Source organism: Ursus americanus, chromosome 3 (assembly GCF_024610735.1).
Source record: "Ursus americanus isolate L20-20 chromosome 3, mUrsAme1.1.p, whole genome shotgun sequence".
Taxonomy (NCBI): domain Eukaryota; kingdom Metazoa; phylum Chordata; class Mammalia; order Carnivora; family Ursidae; genus Ursus; species Ursus americanus.
Window position 1 is genome coordinate 1029780 of NC_142129.1, and position 16002 is coordinate 1045781.

Below are 16002 nucleotides of genomic sequence, written 5' to 3' on the forward strand. Positions count from 1 at the left end.
CTTTTGGACTCACCCCTGTGCATGTCCTCCTCCTGTGAGGACTCTGGTGACGTTGGATTAGGAACCACCGGATGACCTCGTCCTAGCATGATGGTCAGCAGTGACCTCTTTCCACATAAGGTCCCATTGTGAGGTTCTGGATGTGGGACTTGAACATGTGAAGCTTGGGTGACACGGTTCAATCCAGAACAACACCTGTCTTTGCTGCCCGTGTGCCACGAGAACGCAGGCCCCAGGAAGGCGGGGCTCCGTGTGTTTGTTGCTGCACAGAGCCCGTCTGCTCACACGTCGGCCAGGTGAACGAGAGGTCAGCTGGGGTGACAGCCTTGGCTGCACAGCAGTTTCTATATAACGACACGACGGAATATTCTCTGAAATGCTGCTAATAGGGTTTCACAGGCAAGGCGTGACTGACACAGCTGTGTGCTGGGATTCGGGACGTGTCGCTGGAACGCTGAGCCTTGTGGTGACCGGAGCCGGCCCTCCCTCGGGCCTGAGGCGGGTCGTCCTGGGGCACACCCGCCCTTCCCGGGGGCCGCTGCAGAGTGCCCCTCGGTCTCCGGTCTCCGTGTTTGCCCTCAGCTGTGTCCCATTCACGTGCCTCTCACTGGCACATCACTCATTTTAGAAACAAGCCCATTTGACAATGTGCTTCCTTTGTACGTGTGACGCCCATCCTGAAACTCCATTTTCAGCATCTGCTTCCCCTCCGTCTCCCGTCTTTTCTCTCTCCTTCCCGTCTGCCCTCCCCTCCCCCCCTCCCGATTACACTTTTTATTGAAGGCTGAGCTGAGCCTCCGCCCCATCATGGGCCCATTTGCACGGTATTGTTTGTCTCGTGGCTGGGAAATTCAGGTGATTCATCATGCCTGAAGAAGCACCTGATCCCGGCTGCCCGGGGAGCCCGGTCACTATGTGACAGGAATGCACAGGCGCGGAGGTGGGGGCGCGGGGGACGTGCGGCTTCTCAAGTGTTGATGAGTTCCATTTTGTAACGCTGCCCCCGCTCTCCTCCACAGCCCCCTGAGCCCAGAAGAGGGGAAGGAGCTGTTGCAGAGCGTTGCGCGTCTCCTGGAGGTGCCGATGAGTGTCTTCGCAGACGTCGCGTGAGTGCCGGGTGCGGGGTCTCGGGGTTTTATTCTCCGCTCACATCAGGTTCCGTGTCATAAATTGGTTTGCAAGGGAAAGAACTGTGTGCCTGGGGTTCTTGTTAATTACATCACAGAGAAACAGTTCAGGAGAGAACGGAAGGAAACTTCCTGGTGGGTTTGGTAAAGTTATGTGAGTGCAGATGAAACCGGAGTGTAATTGTAAGAGTTATGATCTCCTGGAAGGACGGGGCCCACTGGGGCCACAGTTCTCAGCCCTGCTGCACCTAGAATTGCCCGGGAGGCTCTAGAACATTCCGGCGCCTGTGCCCCACCCCGCTGCAGATGAGTCAGAGCCCAGGGGATGGCACGTGTCCGTGAAAAGTCAGCACTTATGGAGTGCCTACGGTATACAGACCCTGCCACGCACTTGCTGCAGCAAGTCACCCGAGCACGACCGGCCTCTCTTGTCATCAGTGGACAGGTTGTGGGCAGATTTGGTGGCGTTGGAGACTGGGGTGCTGGCCCGTGGCAAGTCCGCAATGAGGGACTTCTGCTTCCACGTTTCTTGAGGACTGCACAGGGCAGGAACAAGTGCCTGGAAAAGGAGCAAGTAGAGATAGGTCGAATTATAAGTGAGTGCAGGTGTGGACAGACCAGCACGTCCCAGCTGGTGGGGGTGGTCCAGACGTGGAGGTCAGTCCAGAAAGCTGTGTCGGGATGGGTCAGTGTGTGAGCAGGTGTGGACAGACCAGCACGTCCCAGCTGGTGGGGGTGGTCCAGACGTGGAGGTCAGTCCAGAAAGCCGTGTCGGGATGGGTCAGTGTGTGAGCAGGTGTGGACAGACCAGCACGTCCCAGCTGGTGGGGGTGGTCCAGACGTGGAGGTCAGTCCAGAAAGCTGTGTCGGGATGGGTCAGTGCCTGTGCTGTGAGCCACTCAGGCCTGGAAATAAGAGGCTCAGCCGAGCTGTCTATTGACGCAAACAGCTATCCCAGGGCCTTCAGTCCTGGAAACACAGTTCGTCTGGCCGTCTGCAAATGTTGCCACTCTGTGGGGCTGTCCCATCTCTTTTCCTGCTGGTGTTAGCTCATTTGGAAGTTCATCACCCTTTATTTTGAGTAGGAAGGAGCCAGAAGTTGGGAGAGAGAGGCCAAGGCCAAGTCCTAGCCTTAACAGTAAGCCCAGATTCACTTCCTTGGGCTCCTTGCAGCCGACAACAGTCCGGCCCATCTCTCCAACTTATGGGGGTTCTCATATCATCTCTGCCCCTGCAGACGTGACCGTCTGCAAGACGCAGCTTTGCTTTTCTTTTTTTTGTAAGGATTTTATTTATTTATTTGACAGAGAGCGAGCCAGAAAGCACAAGCAGGGGGAGCTGCAGAGGGAGAAGAAGAAGCAGGCTCCCCGCTGAGCAGGGAACCTGATGCGGGACTCAATCTCAGGACCCTGGGATCATGACCTGAGCCGAAGGCAGACACTTAGCTGACTGGGCCCTCCGGGCCTCCCAAAACGCAGCTTTTCATTCAACAAATATTTACAGAGCTCCGTGCTGGGGTGGAGCAGAGAGCATGACATTCCAGCAGAAACAGGCTCAGAGCAGAGCTGGACAACATCAGGCAGCCCTAGTTCATGTGGAAACAGAGGGCAGAGGCTGCGAGGTCTGGAGAGCAGGTGCCCAGCTACCTCCGGGCAGGAGGGATAGCGTGCTCCAGGCGAACAGGCAGAGTGGCTCAGGTGGGCCCCAAGTTCTTGTGAGGGGTATGGCGTGCCTTCCGTGGGCTGGCAGGCCACCAGAGAGTTTTCATCAGGAGACGTATTTCTAGCCATGTGAAGAATGAATTACAAGGGACACGGGGGAGGCCCAAGTGACTTGGGGCCGCTGAGGTTTCTAGGTGAGTGTTGGTGATCCCAACCCCACACCAGGTGGGATTTCAGCCTTGGAGAGGAAATCATGAGTGTAGCTGAGAGATCGGGAGATGCCCGCATGTGAATACACCATGACCCAGTGTGTTGGAGCCGCACCCCAGCCTTGTAGAGCAGCTTTCGTTCCCCCGTGTCATTTCAGATGCCCTTGAGAGCTGTCCTTTGTCCAAGTGCGTTCCCTCCCATGCAGGACTCCATGCCAGGTCTACGAAGGCCCCTGTGCCCGTTCATATGCAACCCTGCGGACGGGACATGGCTGCTGGAATCGGGAACTCAGCATGAACACAGGAGGCCCACACAGGCCCTTTGTCCAGGCCTGGTCTCTACGGGTGCAGTTAAACAGACTGCACACAGAGAGAGCCAGTCCTGGACTGGTGGCACTGACCGTTCCCTTTAGAGAAGCGGAGGGAAATTTCCTGAGCATGCCTGCACCCACACATGGCTAGTTCTCCACAGTCTTCACCACCAGACCCCGAGGTCAGGGGTCACAGCAGTCCCTGACACGTTCACATCAGGCACCCAGCGCAGGGACTGCATTTGCAGAATGAGGACTTGCAGAGTGCGGGCCTGGCACCCACACTGCCCCCACCAAACGGCGGGGAGGTCCTCACCCCTCTGTCCACAAGTAGGAGATACCGAATCTGGCCCCCAAAATTCAGCTGCTGGTGTCAGAGCTCATATTGCTGTCGAGGGAATAAATGAATGAATGAATGAATGAGTGCCTCCTTCATTAGAGTGAGGAATGTCCTGGGAGCAATTGGAAGGCAGTAAGTAACAAGGAGACTGCGTCTCCAGGAAGAGCTCCCAGGAGCACCCAGGGTGGCCTGAGCATTTGGAGAATGTCATCACAGCTCAGGCCCACTGTTGAGAACATTAGGCAAAAAAGTAATCACACGGAGAGGCTTTGCAGTCAAACTTGGCCTGGCCCCACTGGGGGCTGTATTTATTGAATTTTCATTATTTTTCCTCTGCGGTCTGGAGCGAGAATGCAGCAGATAGAAGCAGAGGTCCCCGCACTGGGAGGCCTTGTGCTTGCTGGAGACCTGGCCCCCTGCCGCTGCTTGCTTGTTAGAAGTCGAGACGTGTGCGCGCCGTGGCCTGGGCCCCGTGCCGCTGAGAGGGCGGGCGAGACGTGTGCGCTGTGGCCCGGGCCCCGTGCCTCTGAGAGGGCGGGCGAGATGTCTGTGCGCCGTGACCTGGGCCCCGTGCCGCTGAGAGGGCGGGCTAGACGTGTGCGCGCCGTGACCTGGGCCCCGTGCTGCTGAGAGGGCGGGTGAGACATGTGCGCAGTGGCCTGGGCCCCGTGCCTCTGAGAGGGCGGGCGATATGTCTGTGCGCCGTGACCTGGGCCCCGCGCCCCGCGCCCCGCGCTGCTGAGACAGCCGGGTTTGGGAGAAGGGGCGTCCTCAGGACAGGCGGGAGCACGGTGGCCTGGGAGCCTCAGGAACAGCCGTGGAGCTTTCCAGGCCCGAGGTGGGTCAGGTGGCTGTGACCAGAGCCCACCGCCAAGGAGGGGAGCTGCGCTTGGGCCAGGGTGGAAGCTCCCAGTGGCAGCTGCCTCATCACCCACCACCGGGGGGCAGGCCCGGCAAATGAGCCCACTGAACGCTGCAGGACTGAGCCTTTCACCCAACAGCGACCACGGACCACACGTCCACGACTTTTCTAGCAGTGACGTCTTGAAGTTTCCTATTGAGGGAAGGTGTCACCCAGAGAGAATGTGACATGGGTGTCCAAGGTCAAGAAGCATGTTTAGCCTGTCTTCTGCTATGCCCCACGGTTTCTGCATTGCCCACCTGTTACCTCCCTTTCTCCACATCCTCAGCCAGGCTATCGGCCTCTAACAGGGTCTCAAGGTGGCAGCAGGAGGCCCGAGGCCAGGGCAAGGCAAGGCAGGGTTCTGCCACCGGCTGGGAGGTGGGGGTGTCAGGACTGGAGGGGCTTTTGGTCTGGGGGAGGGGCATCTTCTGAGGAGGGGCATCTGGTGGGGGTGTCCAATGGCAGGGGTGTCAGGACTGGAGGGGCTTCCGGTGGGAGGGGTGCCTGGTGGGGGGGCGGGTCTGGTAGGGTGGTGTCTGGTGTGGGGTGGTGTCTGGTGTGGTGTCCAGTGTAGGGGTGTCCAGTGTGGGGGTGTCCAGTGTGGGGGTGTTCAGTGTGGGGGTGTCTGGTGTAGGGTGGTGTCCGGTATGCTGTCTGGTGTGGGGGTGTCCAGTGGGAGGGGAGCCTGGGGGCAGGGGCATCCTGTGGGGATGTCTGGTGGGAGCTGGCTGCACTCCCTCTGTCCCTGGCCTCTACCTCAGGTCTGCAACTTACACGTCTCAGTCCTCCCCACCCGCACCACTGTCACATCTGAGGAGGACTGGGGCACAGATGGGTTTCTGGGGAGCACTTTCTGACTGAGCTGGTGTCTGTACCAAAGCTTTTGTAACTGTGTTTTGCTGCAGTCTCTTCCCTGGTCAGAAAACCGGGGGCTTCCGATGTCCTGTGGAGCCAAACCTGCCATCACCGCCCTCTCTTTACGCCAGTGAGAGCCTGGTCCGTAGCTCTCCAGTGAGCCCAGCGCTCCAGAGGGTCCTTCCCCCGCCTCGCCTGGCTGGAGGCGACCCCGTCTCCCCTGCTCTTAATCCAGCTCATGCTTTCTGTCTAAAGCTGGGCCTCCTGGTACCGGAGCCCCCGTTCTGCCAGTTAACGTCGGCACCACACGTCTGGGTCCTTAATTACCGTATGCGTGCATGTGCCGTGTGTGCTGTGCGTGCACAAGCATGTGCCCTGTGTGCTGTGTTGTTCCCGTGTGTGCTAGGTGTCGCTCCCAGGGCCCAGCTCATGGTGGAGCGCTGAGCGCACGCGCCCACTGGACAGACGGACGTGGGCTGTGGAGGCCGCAGCAGGGGGACGGCTGCGTGGCCAGCACTTGGCTGGGCGTCTGAGAACACGTTCTCTGGGCTGTTCGTTGCTCCAGCAGCGGGAGAGCGGCCGCCGTGCAAGCTGGTGCTCTCAGAGATTGTCTGCATTTTTATGGAAGTACCAGTTATACTTAATATGTTTTGTTAATGGTTATGTAGCTGTCAAGTAAATTCCATTATTTCTTATTACATCATTAGAGACCATTAAAACGGCATTAGCATGCTGATGTAATTACGCCAGCAGACACACGGCGACCTCAGTTATGACTTTGTAATCTAATCACGGCTGTCCACAGCGGCCTGATGGATGTGCGGGCTGCTCCCTCCGGTGCCGTCAGGTGGGCGGTGCTGCGGGGACCCGCCACACAAAAGGAGACTCCATGGTCAGGTGGGGGCCGGTGTCCGCGTGCCTCCTGGGGGCTCCGGCCGAGCCTTCAGATCAGCCCCGGGAAGGCGCGGATCAGCGGAGGCACCGCGGGAGGACAGCCTAATTCTGCGATCAATCTTCCTGCGTTCTCCTGATGCAAGAGGCAGTTTAGTTTCCCATCTGTGTGATTTACGGAATTGATGAAAATACAGCGTTCTTGTTTTTCAAGACGGTCGCTGAAGGTGCGGTGGTGGGAGCTCACAACCCTGACACTTCTCATCAGGGTCTTCGTGCACAGGGCTGGGGTGGGGGGCAGGGGGTGCCCAGCCCAGGTCGGTCCCGTGAGTCCCAGGGATGTGAGGCCCACATCACTCCCCTTCCCATGCCTCACACCCCTGTCCCCCCCATTTGTGAGAGAATCCGTGGGAGTTTCAGTTTCTTGGGGCGGAATTGTGGTTATTTGCCTCCTGTCTTGACTCTCTGATTTATGAAGACATTAAAGAGGAAGTTGAAGTGGGACACAGGGTCACAATGGCCTTCACCTCGCCAGGCTGGCCCCTTTGGCTTGCAGCCCAAGTGAGGACAGAGCTATGGATAATTTGGGGAATGCGCCAGGGCTTTGCCGATTAACAGTGGGGGATATGCTTGGGATAAACAAACATCACTCAGGCCAGGAGCCCCTAGCAGTCAGCCCCGGAGCCCAGGGGACCCAGTAGATGGGGATTGCTCCCCTGCTCGCGTGCCTACTGCCTGCAAGCTCTGGGGCTCGCAGGTGCACGCCATCACCTGCTCCACCTGGGTCCGGGATTTTCTCAGCGATGCCACCCTAGAGGGAGGGACAGACAAGGAAGGGCCTCCTGCGGAGCAGACCTGTCTTCCCGGAGCAGGAGCAGTGGCCGTGGCCTGTGTGCACACTGCAAGATCACCAGGGTCCCACGAGCAGCTGGACACAGCGGCACAGCGCACTGAAGGAAGTGCCACGATTGACAACCACCCCAGCCCTGTCTGTAGAATGAAGATGAGACGTGGGAAGGGCGCTGCGGGCGTGTTCACAAGGAGCAATTCTGTTTGACTGACGGACGGCCTTCCTCGCGCCCAGTAAATCCCTGCGCCTTCGGTTCATATTTAAAGTGTTGTTGAGCCCCTTCCTCTTGAGAAATGATATCACGGCTTAGGAGCAGAGTTAAAATACTTAGGCTTTCTAAGCCTCAGTTTCCCTGCCTGTAAAACCTGGATGGTCAGGGTGTGCTACGGGCTGTGATGTGGGACCCTGCTCTCAGGAGCCCCTCAAATTGCATAAGTGGTTCTAAGGCTGACGGGATCTCCGTGAAGATCCTATGACCATAGCCGAGCTTAGGCCCTGCCTGCCGTGTAAGCGCTCGGCTTGTCCAGCCTGTACCGTTCATTATGCTCGTTATTCCTGTTGTTATTCATCTAGTCCGACACCTAACGATGAATAGGCTCGACTGTCAAGAATGTCCCACTCCGTTCCTTTCTCCAGGCTTGCACGGACACTTCGAGTGTAAAGCGTTGGGTAGATGGTGGAATTACGTGTTGGACTAGACATCTCAGTACTTAGGGCTTTGTGAGAGAGACTGTGGTTCCTCGGAACAGTCCTTCCATCTGGAAGAGCTGTGTCTTCATCTTCACGCGATACTCTCCTTTACGGCAGGGATCGGGCTTCTCTTTCTCTGTGCTGTGTCTTCAGGGCCTAGGATGGTGTCAGGCACGTAACGGGTGCTCGGTATTTGCTCAGTGACTGAGTGAGTGAGTGAGTGAATGAATCCATGTGGACTTCGTTTGCGCCATCTTCCCGCTGCCCTACGACATTGGGCAAACTACTGAAGCTCGCCTCGCCTCCCTTTGCTCACCTGTAGGGTGGGCGCGGTGGTGCCTGCCCTCGAGCTGTTGGGGGAGTAAGTGATGAGTGTGCAGGTACTCAGCACCTAGTAGAGAGTGGTGCTCCCTACAGAACACGGTAAGAAAATAATAAAAGGTTGGGGAAACCAAGAAATATCTAAACACGTGAAAATGTTGTATTTATACTGAAATAAAACTAAACCCCGCGGTCAAATACAGATTGCATTTATTGCCTGTGCTGTGAGTACTGGTTCTCTCTGCTCAGCTCCATCCTTATTCTTCTCAGGAGAACAAAGTAGAGCTCATTTTCACTCTCCTGCCTTTCTCTCGGAGTCAGAGGTGCGAGAAGCATGCTAATGTCCGCGGCCTGTGGCGTAGGCAAGTCAGGACGCTGTACTCAGGGGCCATCCCTACAGGAAAGCTTTGACATCCGGCAGGAGGCCTTCCCCACTTTCACGCGGGCACGAAAATCCATAGGGAAGGACAGGAGAAGAATGCAAACATGGCCGGCATTGAGGGGTGCCGTGACTCTTTCCTGCGTGGAAACCAGTGTGTTTGTGGTGTCACATTGTGGGTTATGACGGACGGGTGGGGGCATCCAGAGAAACCAAACAGAGTGAGCCTCAGTGCCAGGAGGTGCTCAGGTCAGGGTGCAGCACAGCGGGCTGGAGACTCACGGTGGGGAGGCTCCTGTCCAGCTCTCGGCAGCACCGACGGCCGTTGGCCTGGTTCTCTGAGGCTTCGAGACAAAGCCTTAGTCCGGATTTTCAGGGGCTGCTTTTGTTTCTCAATGTTTGTCACTAATAATTCAGTTATTTCTTTGTTTGTTTCGTTCATTAATCCTTAAGCACCGGGGGAGTCCAAGTGCAAGGGAAGATACGTGTCCGGTGGCCCTGGGGCCTTCCAGGCACCCCTGGTCCGTTCGGCCCCGGCCGGCCCCCCCGCACCTTTGCTGGTGGAACACCGGCTTCTTGTGACCAAATGCATCATCTCTCAGTTCTAACCAGAAAACAATACGTTGTCCTGGGAATTAAAAACTAAGCAAATGCTTTAAAAGTGCAAAGTCAAAACATAAACATGGAATCGTCTGTTTTCTTCCAAACCGTCCATGGCAAGAAAGAGGAGTGCAAAGAAAGGCATTCCCTCGTGACAGAGAGGAATTCCCACATTGCACATAATCACACAGTAATTGCAAATACCGGACAATCTGTACAGTAAAGCAGTAGCTCAGCCCTTTAAGAAGACAGAGCATCATCAGCGTTATGTTTGGGTGAAGGCTCATGTTACAAAGTTATCGTGAGATAACTTTGTAAGCCTCCGTTTCCTCACACAAATAGGAAACGACTCATTCTCTCAGTCCTTCCTCCTTTGTCAGCCCTCAAATCAGTTACTATGGAAAGTTATTGCCTAGTGTTTGGGAGGCAGGAATATACAATTGTGCAGAAAATACGGTAATGGAAAGTATGCTTTAGGAATATATGCGTGCATTATTTTGCTATTTCATGGAATTCTAGAATTTTGTAACTTAACATAGATGGGATGACGCAGCAGCCAGACACAGACTCATGTTTCTGTTGGTGGCTTGGGTTAGCCCAGTACCGACCTGCGGCTTCTCTGGAGTTAGGGACAGCTAAGGAAGATGGCTGGGAGGGAGCTGGTGGTCCTCAGAAACGTTTCAGGGCCAGTAACGTTTCCAGGGCAAGAGAGTGTGAGCACCGTGGTGCTGGACCCCGTAGCTGGGAAGGGACGCTGGTGGGGGCAGTATACGGACTGCGTGATTATCGGTGGTGGTCTACAAGCTCTCGGGAGGACCCAGGAAGCACTTCTCTGGTGGTGGCGTCTCTATTAAAACTGGACCACTGGGGGCTAGTCCTTAAAGCTCATGGGTTTTAATTTACTCATCTATAAAATGAGGGCATTGCCAGAGGAATTGCTTTGGGTCTAAATTACGCCGTTACAGTGTTCAGCTCTACACTGGCACACCCTCCTCGTCCGTCCAGCATCCCCCATCCTTCCACCCCCTTCCTCCATCCTGTCCATCCATGTTATGGGTTTTACCCCTAATCCAGGATCAAATAGGAGAAGCATAGGTCAGTGCATTAAGCCAAGGCAAGAGCATGCTAGTAAAAAACATTCAATTATTCTATCAGAAGTATGTTTTTAAATTTCTAAACAACTCTCAGGAAAGTGTGTTGGTTGAAAACTGCAACATTTACTTTCATGTTAGTTGTAAAACCATCAACATTAACTCTACAACTACCTGTTGCTGCCAGATATGCTTTGCAATTTTTTTTAAGGATTTTTTTACTTATTTGAGAGAGAGACAGAGACGGTGACAGAGATAGTGAGAGAGAGCACAGGTGGGGAGGAGAGGGAGAAGCAGGCTCCCCCTGAGCAGGGAGCCCGATGCGGGGCTGGATCCCAGCACCCTGGGATCATGACCTGAGCCGAAGGCAGACACTTCAGTGACTGAGCCCCCCAGGCGCCCCCACTTTGTGATCTTATTATCCCCCAAAGTCGAGAGGATCTAGTCCCTGAGGCTTGTCTCTATTTAAATTAAGTACAAAGGGCTGTTTAGCCACTGTTTGTAAGGAAAGTTATAGTCCTATTTGTTGTTTTCACTGTAGACTTTAAAGGTTGGCCCTGATACAAACAGTCCTGTGTCATGTATCATCTATTATTATACAGGAGAGCCAATACCCAGATTAAGTCAACTAAGTGGATTCCTCAATTGATGGGAATTTTTGTGTTCTAGGTGTTGGACCTGGTGTTAAATAATAAGAAAAACTAAGATTTCGTGAGGGAGTCGCTTCCTTCCCCATCCTCCACTGAAATATCGGTCTGAGCACAGGCTGAGTTCAGTGTCTTGTAACCGGCATGATTAGTGTCGTGCAATGAAAATTAGCATGTGGAAGATCACCTCGAGACACATGATATTAAGAAGACTCCTCTGTCAGTACACTGGTGTTATCAAGGCAGGACATTAGATTACCGTAAAAGGACTGAAGTGATAAAAGGAGGAAGAAGGATTTCTAAAGCGACCCCATTTAAAGAGAAGACCGTGGAGGCAGAGCTCTCACCGCCAGCACTTGGGCTCGTGGGGGTTGTGTTTGTTCCATCGACTTCAAGTGACAGGGTCAGGAATTCCCGAAAACCAGCGATAGGTCAATACTAAAATGCTAGAAGTTACTTTTGTTCTCTATCAGCCTGTGCTGGGACTCTGAGAAAGAAAGAGTGATCATCAATATTATGACTGGTGTATAACCACATGTGTTATGTCATAAATACATAATCACATGTTGTATTGTAAATGTCTAAACGTCACGTATAATCAGATTGTAGTTAATAGTAAATGCCAAGTAGAAACACTGAATTTTACGGGGCTCAGGACCACTTGGACTTCTCTTTAAAACGGAGACGACTCGAGCAGGAATGATGGTGAGGAGACACCCCTTCATCTGTGTGCACACATATGGTTTGCTTAAAGTGGTTAAAGGCAATTTAAAATCAGTGAATGCTGCAGGATCTCAGGGAGATATCTTTGCATATTATTTCCAGCGTGGTGAGGAATCAACCCCTAATGATAACGTATGGTTATATTCTCCTAATATGGTCTCCAGGAGGGGCCGCTGGAGGATTTCTCGCGGGATCCATGTGCCCGCTGGGGTTTCCTAGGCTGAGACCATGAAGCCTGTGTCTTGCTAGAGTAGGAAGGGTTTGCGTGTGGGCAGGTAGGTTCCACCTGGTGGCACTTCTTCCACCGTAAATAGGAGTCCCCGCTCAGAGTAAGTGAATTGGACTGCCAGGAAGTCTGTGGTCCTACAGGAACATTGAGTCGAGTGACCTGTGTGCTCTCAGAGCAAAGCACCTCCCAGCAGGTAGGGTGTGGAGCTCTTGCCTGGTCTGCCCGTGATGACCCCGCATAGACTGATCATGAGCTTGCCATCCTAGAGCCGTGGAGTCAGGAGAGAAGTGGCTGCTCTTGCCCCTTGTATCCACCATGTCGTTCCAGACAGAGCACGACTGCCTCGGTCATGAGGCAGCACAGCAGACAGAAGCGCTGTGAGCCCACAAAGGCCTGACCTCACGGCAGAGACCGGAGGAGCAGCAGACCACTCTAGATGGGGCAGAGGACGATGGGGTCGGTTTAGAGACCACCCACACACCCTTCCCAGATGCACATTATCATCCCCAGTTTGCAGGTTAAAGAGTGTCCTAGGCTGATATCACACAGCAAGGAAGGACAGGTGCGCAAGTGGATTACAGGCCCCTGAAACTCCAATGCCCAGGCTCTTTCTACAATACTACACTGTAAAATGTGACAAAAACAGTAAGGTCATTAATGTCTGCGAATGTGCTTAACACAGACACTAGAAAACACAGTAGACCCTCACTATTAATTTGTGATTCCATATTTGCAAATTTATTTGTAACCCTGACATCAGTACAGCACTTCCACGGTCGCTTGAAGACCAGGGCAGAGGGAGGAGAGCTGTGCGTCTGGTGCGTATGTTCCCGCTGAGCTCGAACAGCACTCGACCTGCATTCTGTTTCAGCCCACCTTGCAAACACGTGCTTGTCACTGTTCATGGCTACATTCTCCATGTCCGTGTGCTTTTTGTGGGTGATCTGTCTGAAACGGCCCCGTGTGAACGTAGTGCGTCTAGTGTCCCTACGTGCAAGAAGACTGGGCTGTGCCTTCCACAGGAAGTGCTGTCGTAGAAGAGCTACCTCTCTAGAGGGGGTGAGTTCGTGTCCACGAAGCAGTGACGTCTGTCCATAAGGTGTCTTTAAACGGAAGCACACATGAAACAAGGTGTACGCGGACTGGTTGGTGAAAATGTGACCGGAGGCTGGCAGAGCCCAGCCCTGTGCTTCCCTGGGAGCCGTGGTCCCGTGTCCTCAAATCTGCACGTGTGTTGACCTTACAGGACATAACTCCACAAATAACAAAAATGTGCTGTAGTGTGTTTGCAACAGTTACTGGTTGAGTCTGAACGAGAATCTGAAAGCCAAAGAACAGAATTAGTGTCTCTGTTTTGTAGTGAAACATAGGTATTCCTTTGTAACTTCACGTTCCTCTTTCTTTGTGTCTGTTTCAGTAATTTCTTCCTAATCTAAACACCAATTTTTTGTATCAGTAGAGTTGGAATATTGTGCTCTGCGTGAGAAACTCTCACTATTTATTAAGGAGTGACTTTCTCAAAGAAAAAGACTTCTCCCTGCCAACTCTAATATTAGATGTTATATTTGCTTCTCAGACACTTCGCGAGGCTATAAGCAACTATTTAATTTTTTCGTTTCTGATTAAACATAGAAATTCCCCTATCTGTGCCAGCATTGTGCATATGAGACTGTTCTCCCCAAGCATTTGAAGAGGCAGAGCTGAACACGACAGTAAGGACAGCCCAGGCCACATGGTCTAGCAGGAGGACGGTAGCTCCTGGCATTCCGCCCCCGCCCATAACCTGTCTGCATCCTGCACAGCCTGACCTGTTGGGACACAGGGAGCCCTGCTGACTGAGGATTGACTGTGGGCATCCTCCTGATAGCCGAGTTCCCAGCTGCGGCCAAGGCCAGCCTCGCACGCAGGCTTTTGCTGGAGGGCTGTGGCAGGCCCGCAGTGTTCACCTTTTTGCTCAGAACCTGGGAGAAAGACTTTGTCCCTGAGGCAAGACTGAGGCTCTGATAAATGAGATGAGAATGTCTCAGGAGGGTCTTGCCGGCCTCCTCGATCTCCAGCTGTCCACATGTGAACAAAGTCCTGACTGAGCCCCGGCAGACCACAGGGACGGGCCTGGAGCACACCTTCCCAGTGGAGAACACGGGACATTATGGTGGTCCACAGCCCTGCAAAGAGCCACTGCACATAAACAGGTATGTCTGTGGCATTAATGTGTCATGGACAGAAGCCTTTGGGGAGACAATGTCTGGAGTGTTCCCCTGGGGGACCGACAGAGAAGCTGGGCTGAGAACACCTTCTTAGAGCGTGAGGCCCGGGGGAGAGAGGCAGCCACAGTGGCACCTCACGGTGTGGACTTGTGCAGTCCCGAGGCTGCATCTCTGTGTTCTGTGTGTTCGGATGCTCTCAGGCAGGTGCGGGAGGGCTGGTATTCCTGCTGGCTCCAGGCGTTGGAGAGGACACCGCACCAATTCTGCCTCTCCTGCTGGGAGGGGCGGGGTCCACACAATGGCCAAGGGGCTGCCCCGAGTGGCTGCCGCTGCTGGGACGGCAAGGTTCTAGGAGGCTGCCCTTTGCTTCAGAGTTCCTCCTCCTCCTCCTTTTTTTTTTTTTTTTAAAGATTTTATTTATTAGAGAGAGAGAGAGCCCTAGCAGGGAGAGGGGCAGAGGGAGAAGCGGGCTTCCCGCTGAGCAGAGAACTTGATACAGGGCTCAATCCCAGGACCTGAGCTGAAGGCAGACATGTCACTGACTGAGCCACCCAGGCGCCCCCAGAGTTCATCCTTCTTGACACCCTCCAGTAGCTTGCGTTGAAAAAGATATTGAGCTATGTGTCTGTTTTTGTGCCAGTTAGAATGGCAAAAATTGACAAGGCAAGAAACAACAATTGCTGGAGAGGATGTGGAGAAAGGGGATCCCTCCTACATTGTTGGTGGGAATGCAAGTTGGTACAACCACTCTGGAAAACGGTGTGGAGGTCCCTTAAAAAGTTAAAAATTGAGCTACCCTATGATCCAGCCATTGCACTACTGGGTGTTTACCCCAAAGATACAGACGTAGTGAAGAGAAGGGCCATATGCACCCCAATGTTCATAGCAGCATTGTCCACAATAGCTAAATCGTGGAAGGAGCCGAGATGCCCTGCAACAGATGACTGGATTAAGAAGTTGTGGTCCATATATACAATGGAATATTACTCAGCCATCAAAAAGAACGAGTTCTCAACATTTGCTGCAACATGGACGGCACTGGAGGAGATAATGCTAAGTGAAATAAGTCAAGCCGAGAAAGACAATTATCATATGATTTCTCTCATCTATGGAACATAAGAACTAGGATGATCAGTAGGGGAAGAAAGGGATAAAGGGGGGGTAATCAGAAGGGGGAATGAAACATGAGAGACTATGGACTCTGAGAAACAAACTGAGGACTTCAGAGGGGAGGGGGGTGGGGGAATGGGATAGACCGGTGATGGGTAGTAAGGAGGGCACATATTGCATGGTGCACTGGGTGTTATACACAACTAATGAATCATCGAGCCTTACATCGGAAACCGGGGATGTACTGTATGGTGACTAACATAATATAATTAAAAAAATATTATTAAAAAAAAAAAGACATTGAGCACCTTACCCAGGGAGGACGAACTCAGTCCTCCAGATCGCAGCAGCAGCATGTGGCGTAGTGCGGCCCATGGCGCCCGTTCTCCCGAAACCACTCCCTGACTCGCGGCAAGGCCGGGTCCGTTGTGGGCTCTTCGGTGTGTTCCTTGCCGTTCTCCTCTGCTGTCTCCCGTCGTATAGAAAGTCACTGACCCATTCTTTGAATTTTAGTGAAGCATCTCCTGCGTGCAGGCCCTGTGCCACGGGGTGGCCCGGGACCAGACACTGGGATGGCTTCAGGGTGCCCCTGCTCCTGGAGTCCCTCCAGCAGGGTGTCAGGCTGGCGCACCTGCTCCGCGGCTGAGCTCTCAGGAATATGGGAGCCCTGGAAGTCCAGAGCGCAGCATGCCGAAGGGCTCACAGCGGGTGACATCGTTCTGTGGGGACATATATATATTCACCCGTGGATACTGTTTGAGTGGGCGTAGCCAGGCCGTTGACCAGGCTCACCTCGTTACTCCCTCGACCAAACTTCCGTTGGAAGGGAGAGTCCACCCACCACAGTGATGGGCATT

At 53.7% G+C, this 16002-nt stretch overlaps 1 protein-coding gene across 1 annotated transcript in view; it reads left to right on the forward strand.

Annotated features, from left to right (window-relative positions):
* Positions 1-16002, forward strand: part of PTPRN2 (protein tyrosine phosphatase receptor type N2) — an 842052-nt gene that overhangs the window by 378693 nt on the left and 447357 nt on the right. Inside the window, exon 11 of the mRNA XM_087860611.1 lies at positions 1020-1106. Coding sequence (XP_087716737.1) covers positions 1020-1106 — 87 coding nt within the window. The remainder of the gene's footprint in view (positions 1-1019; positions 1107-16002) is intronic.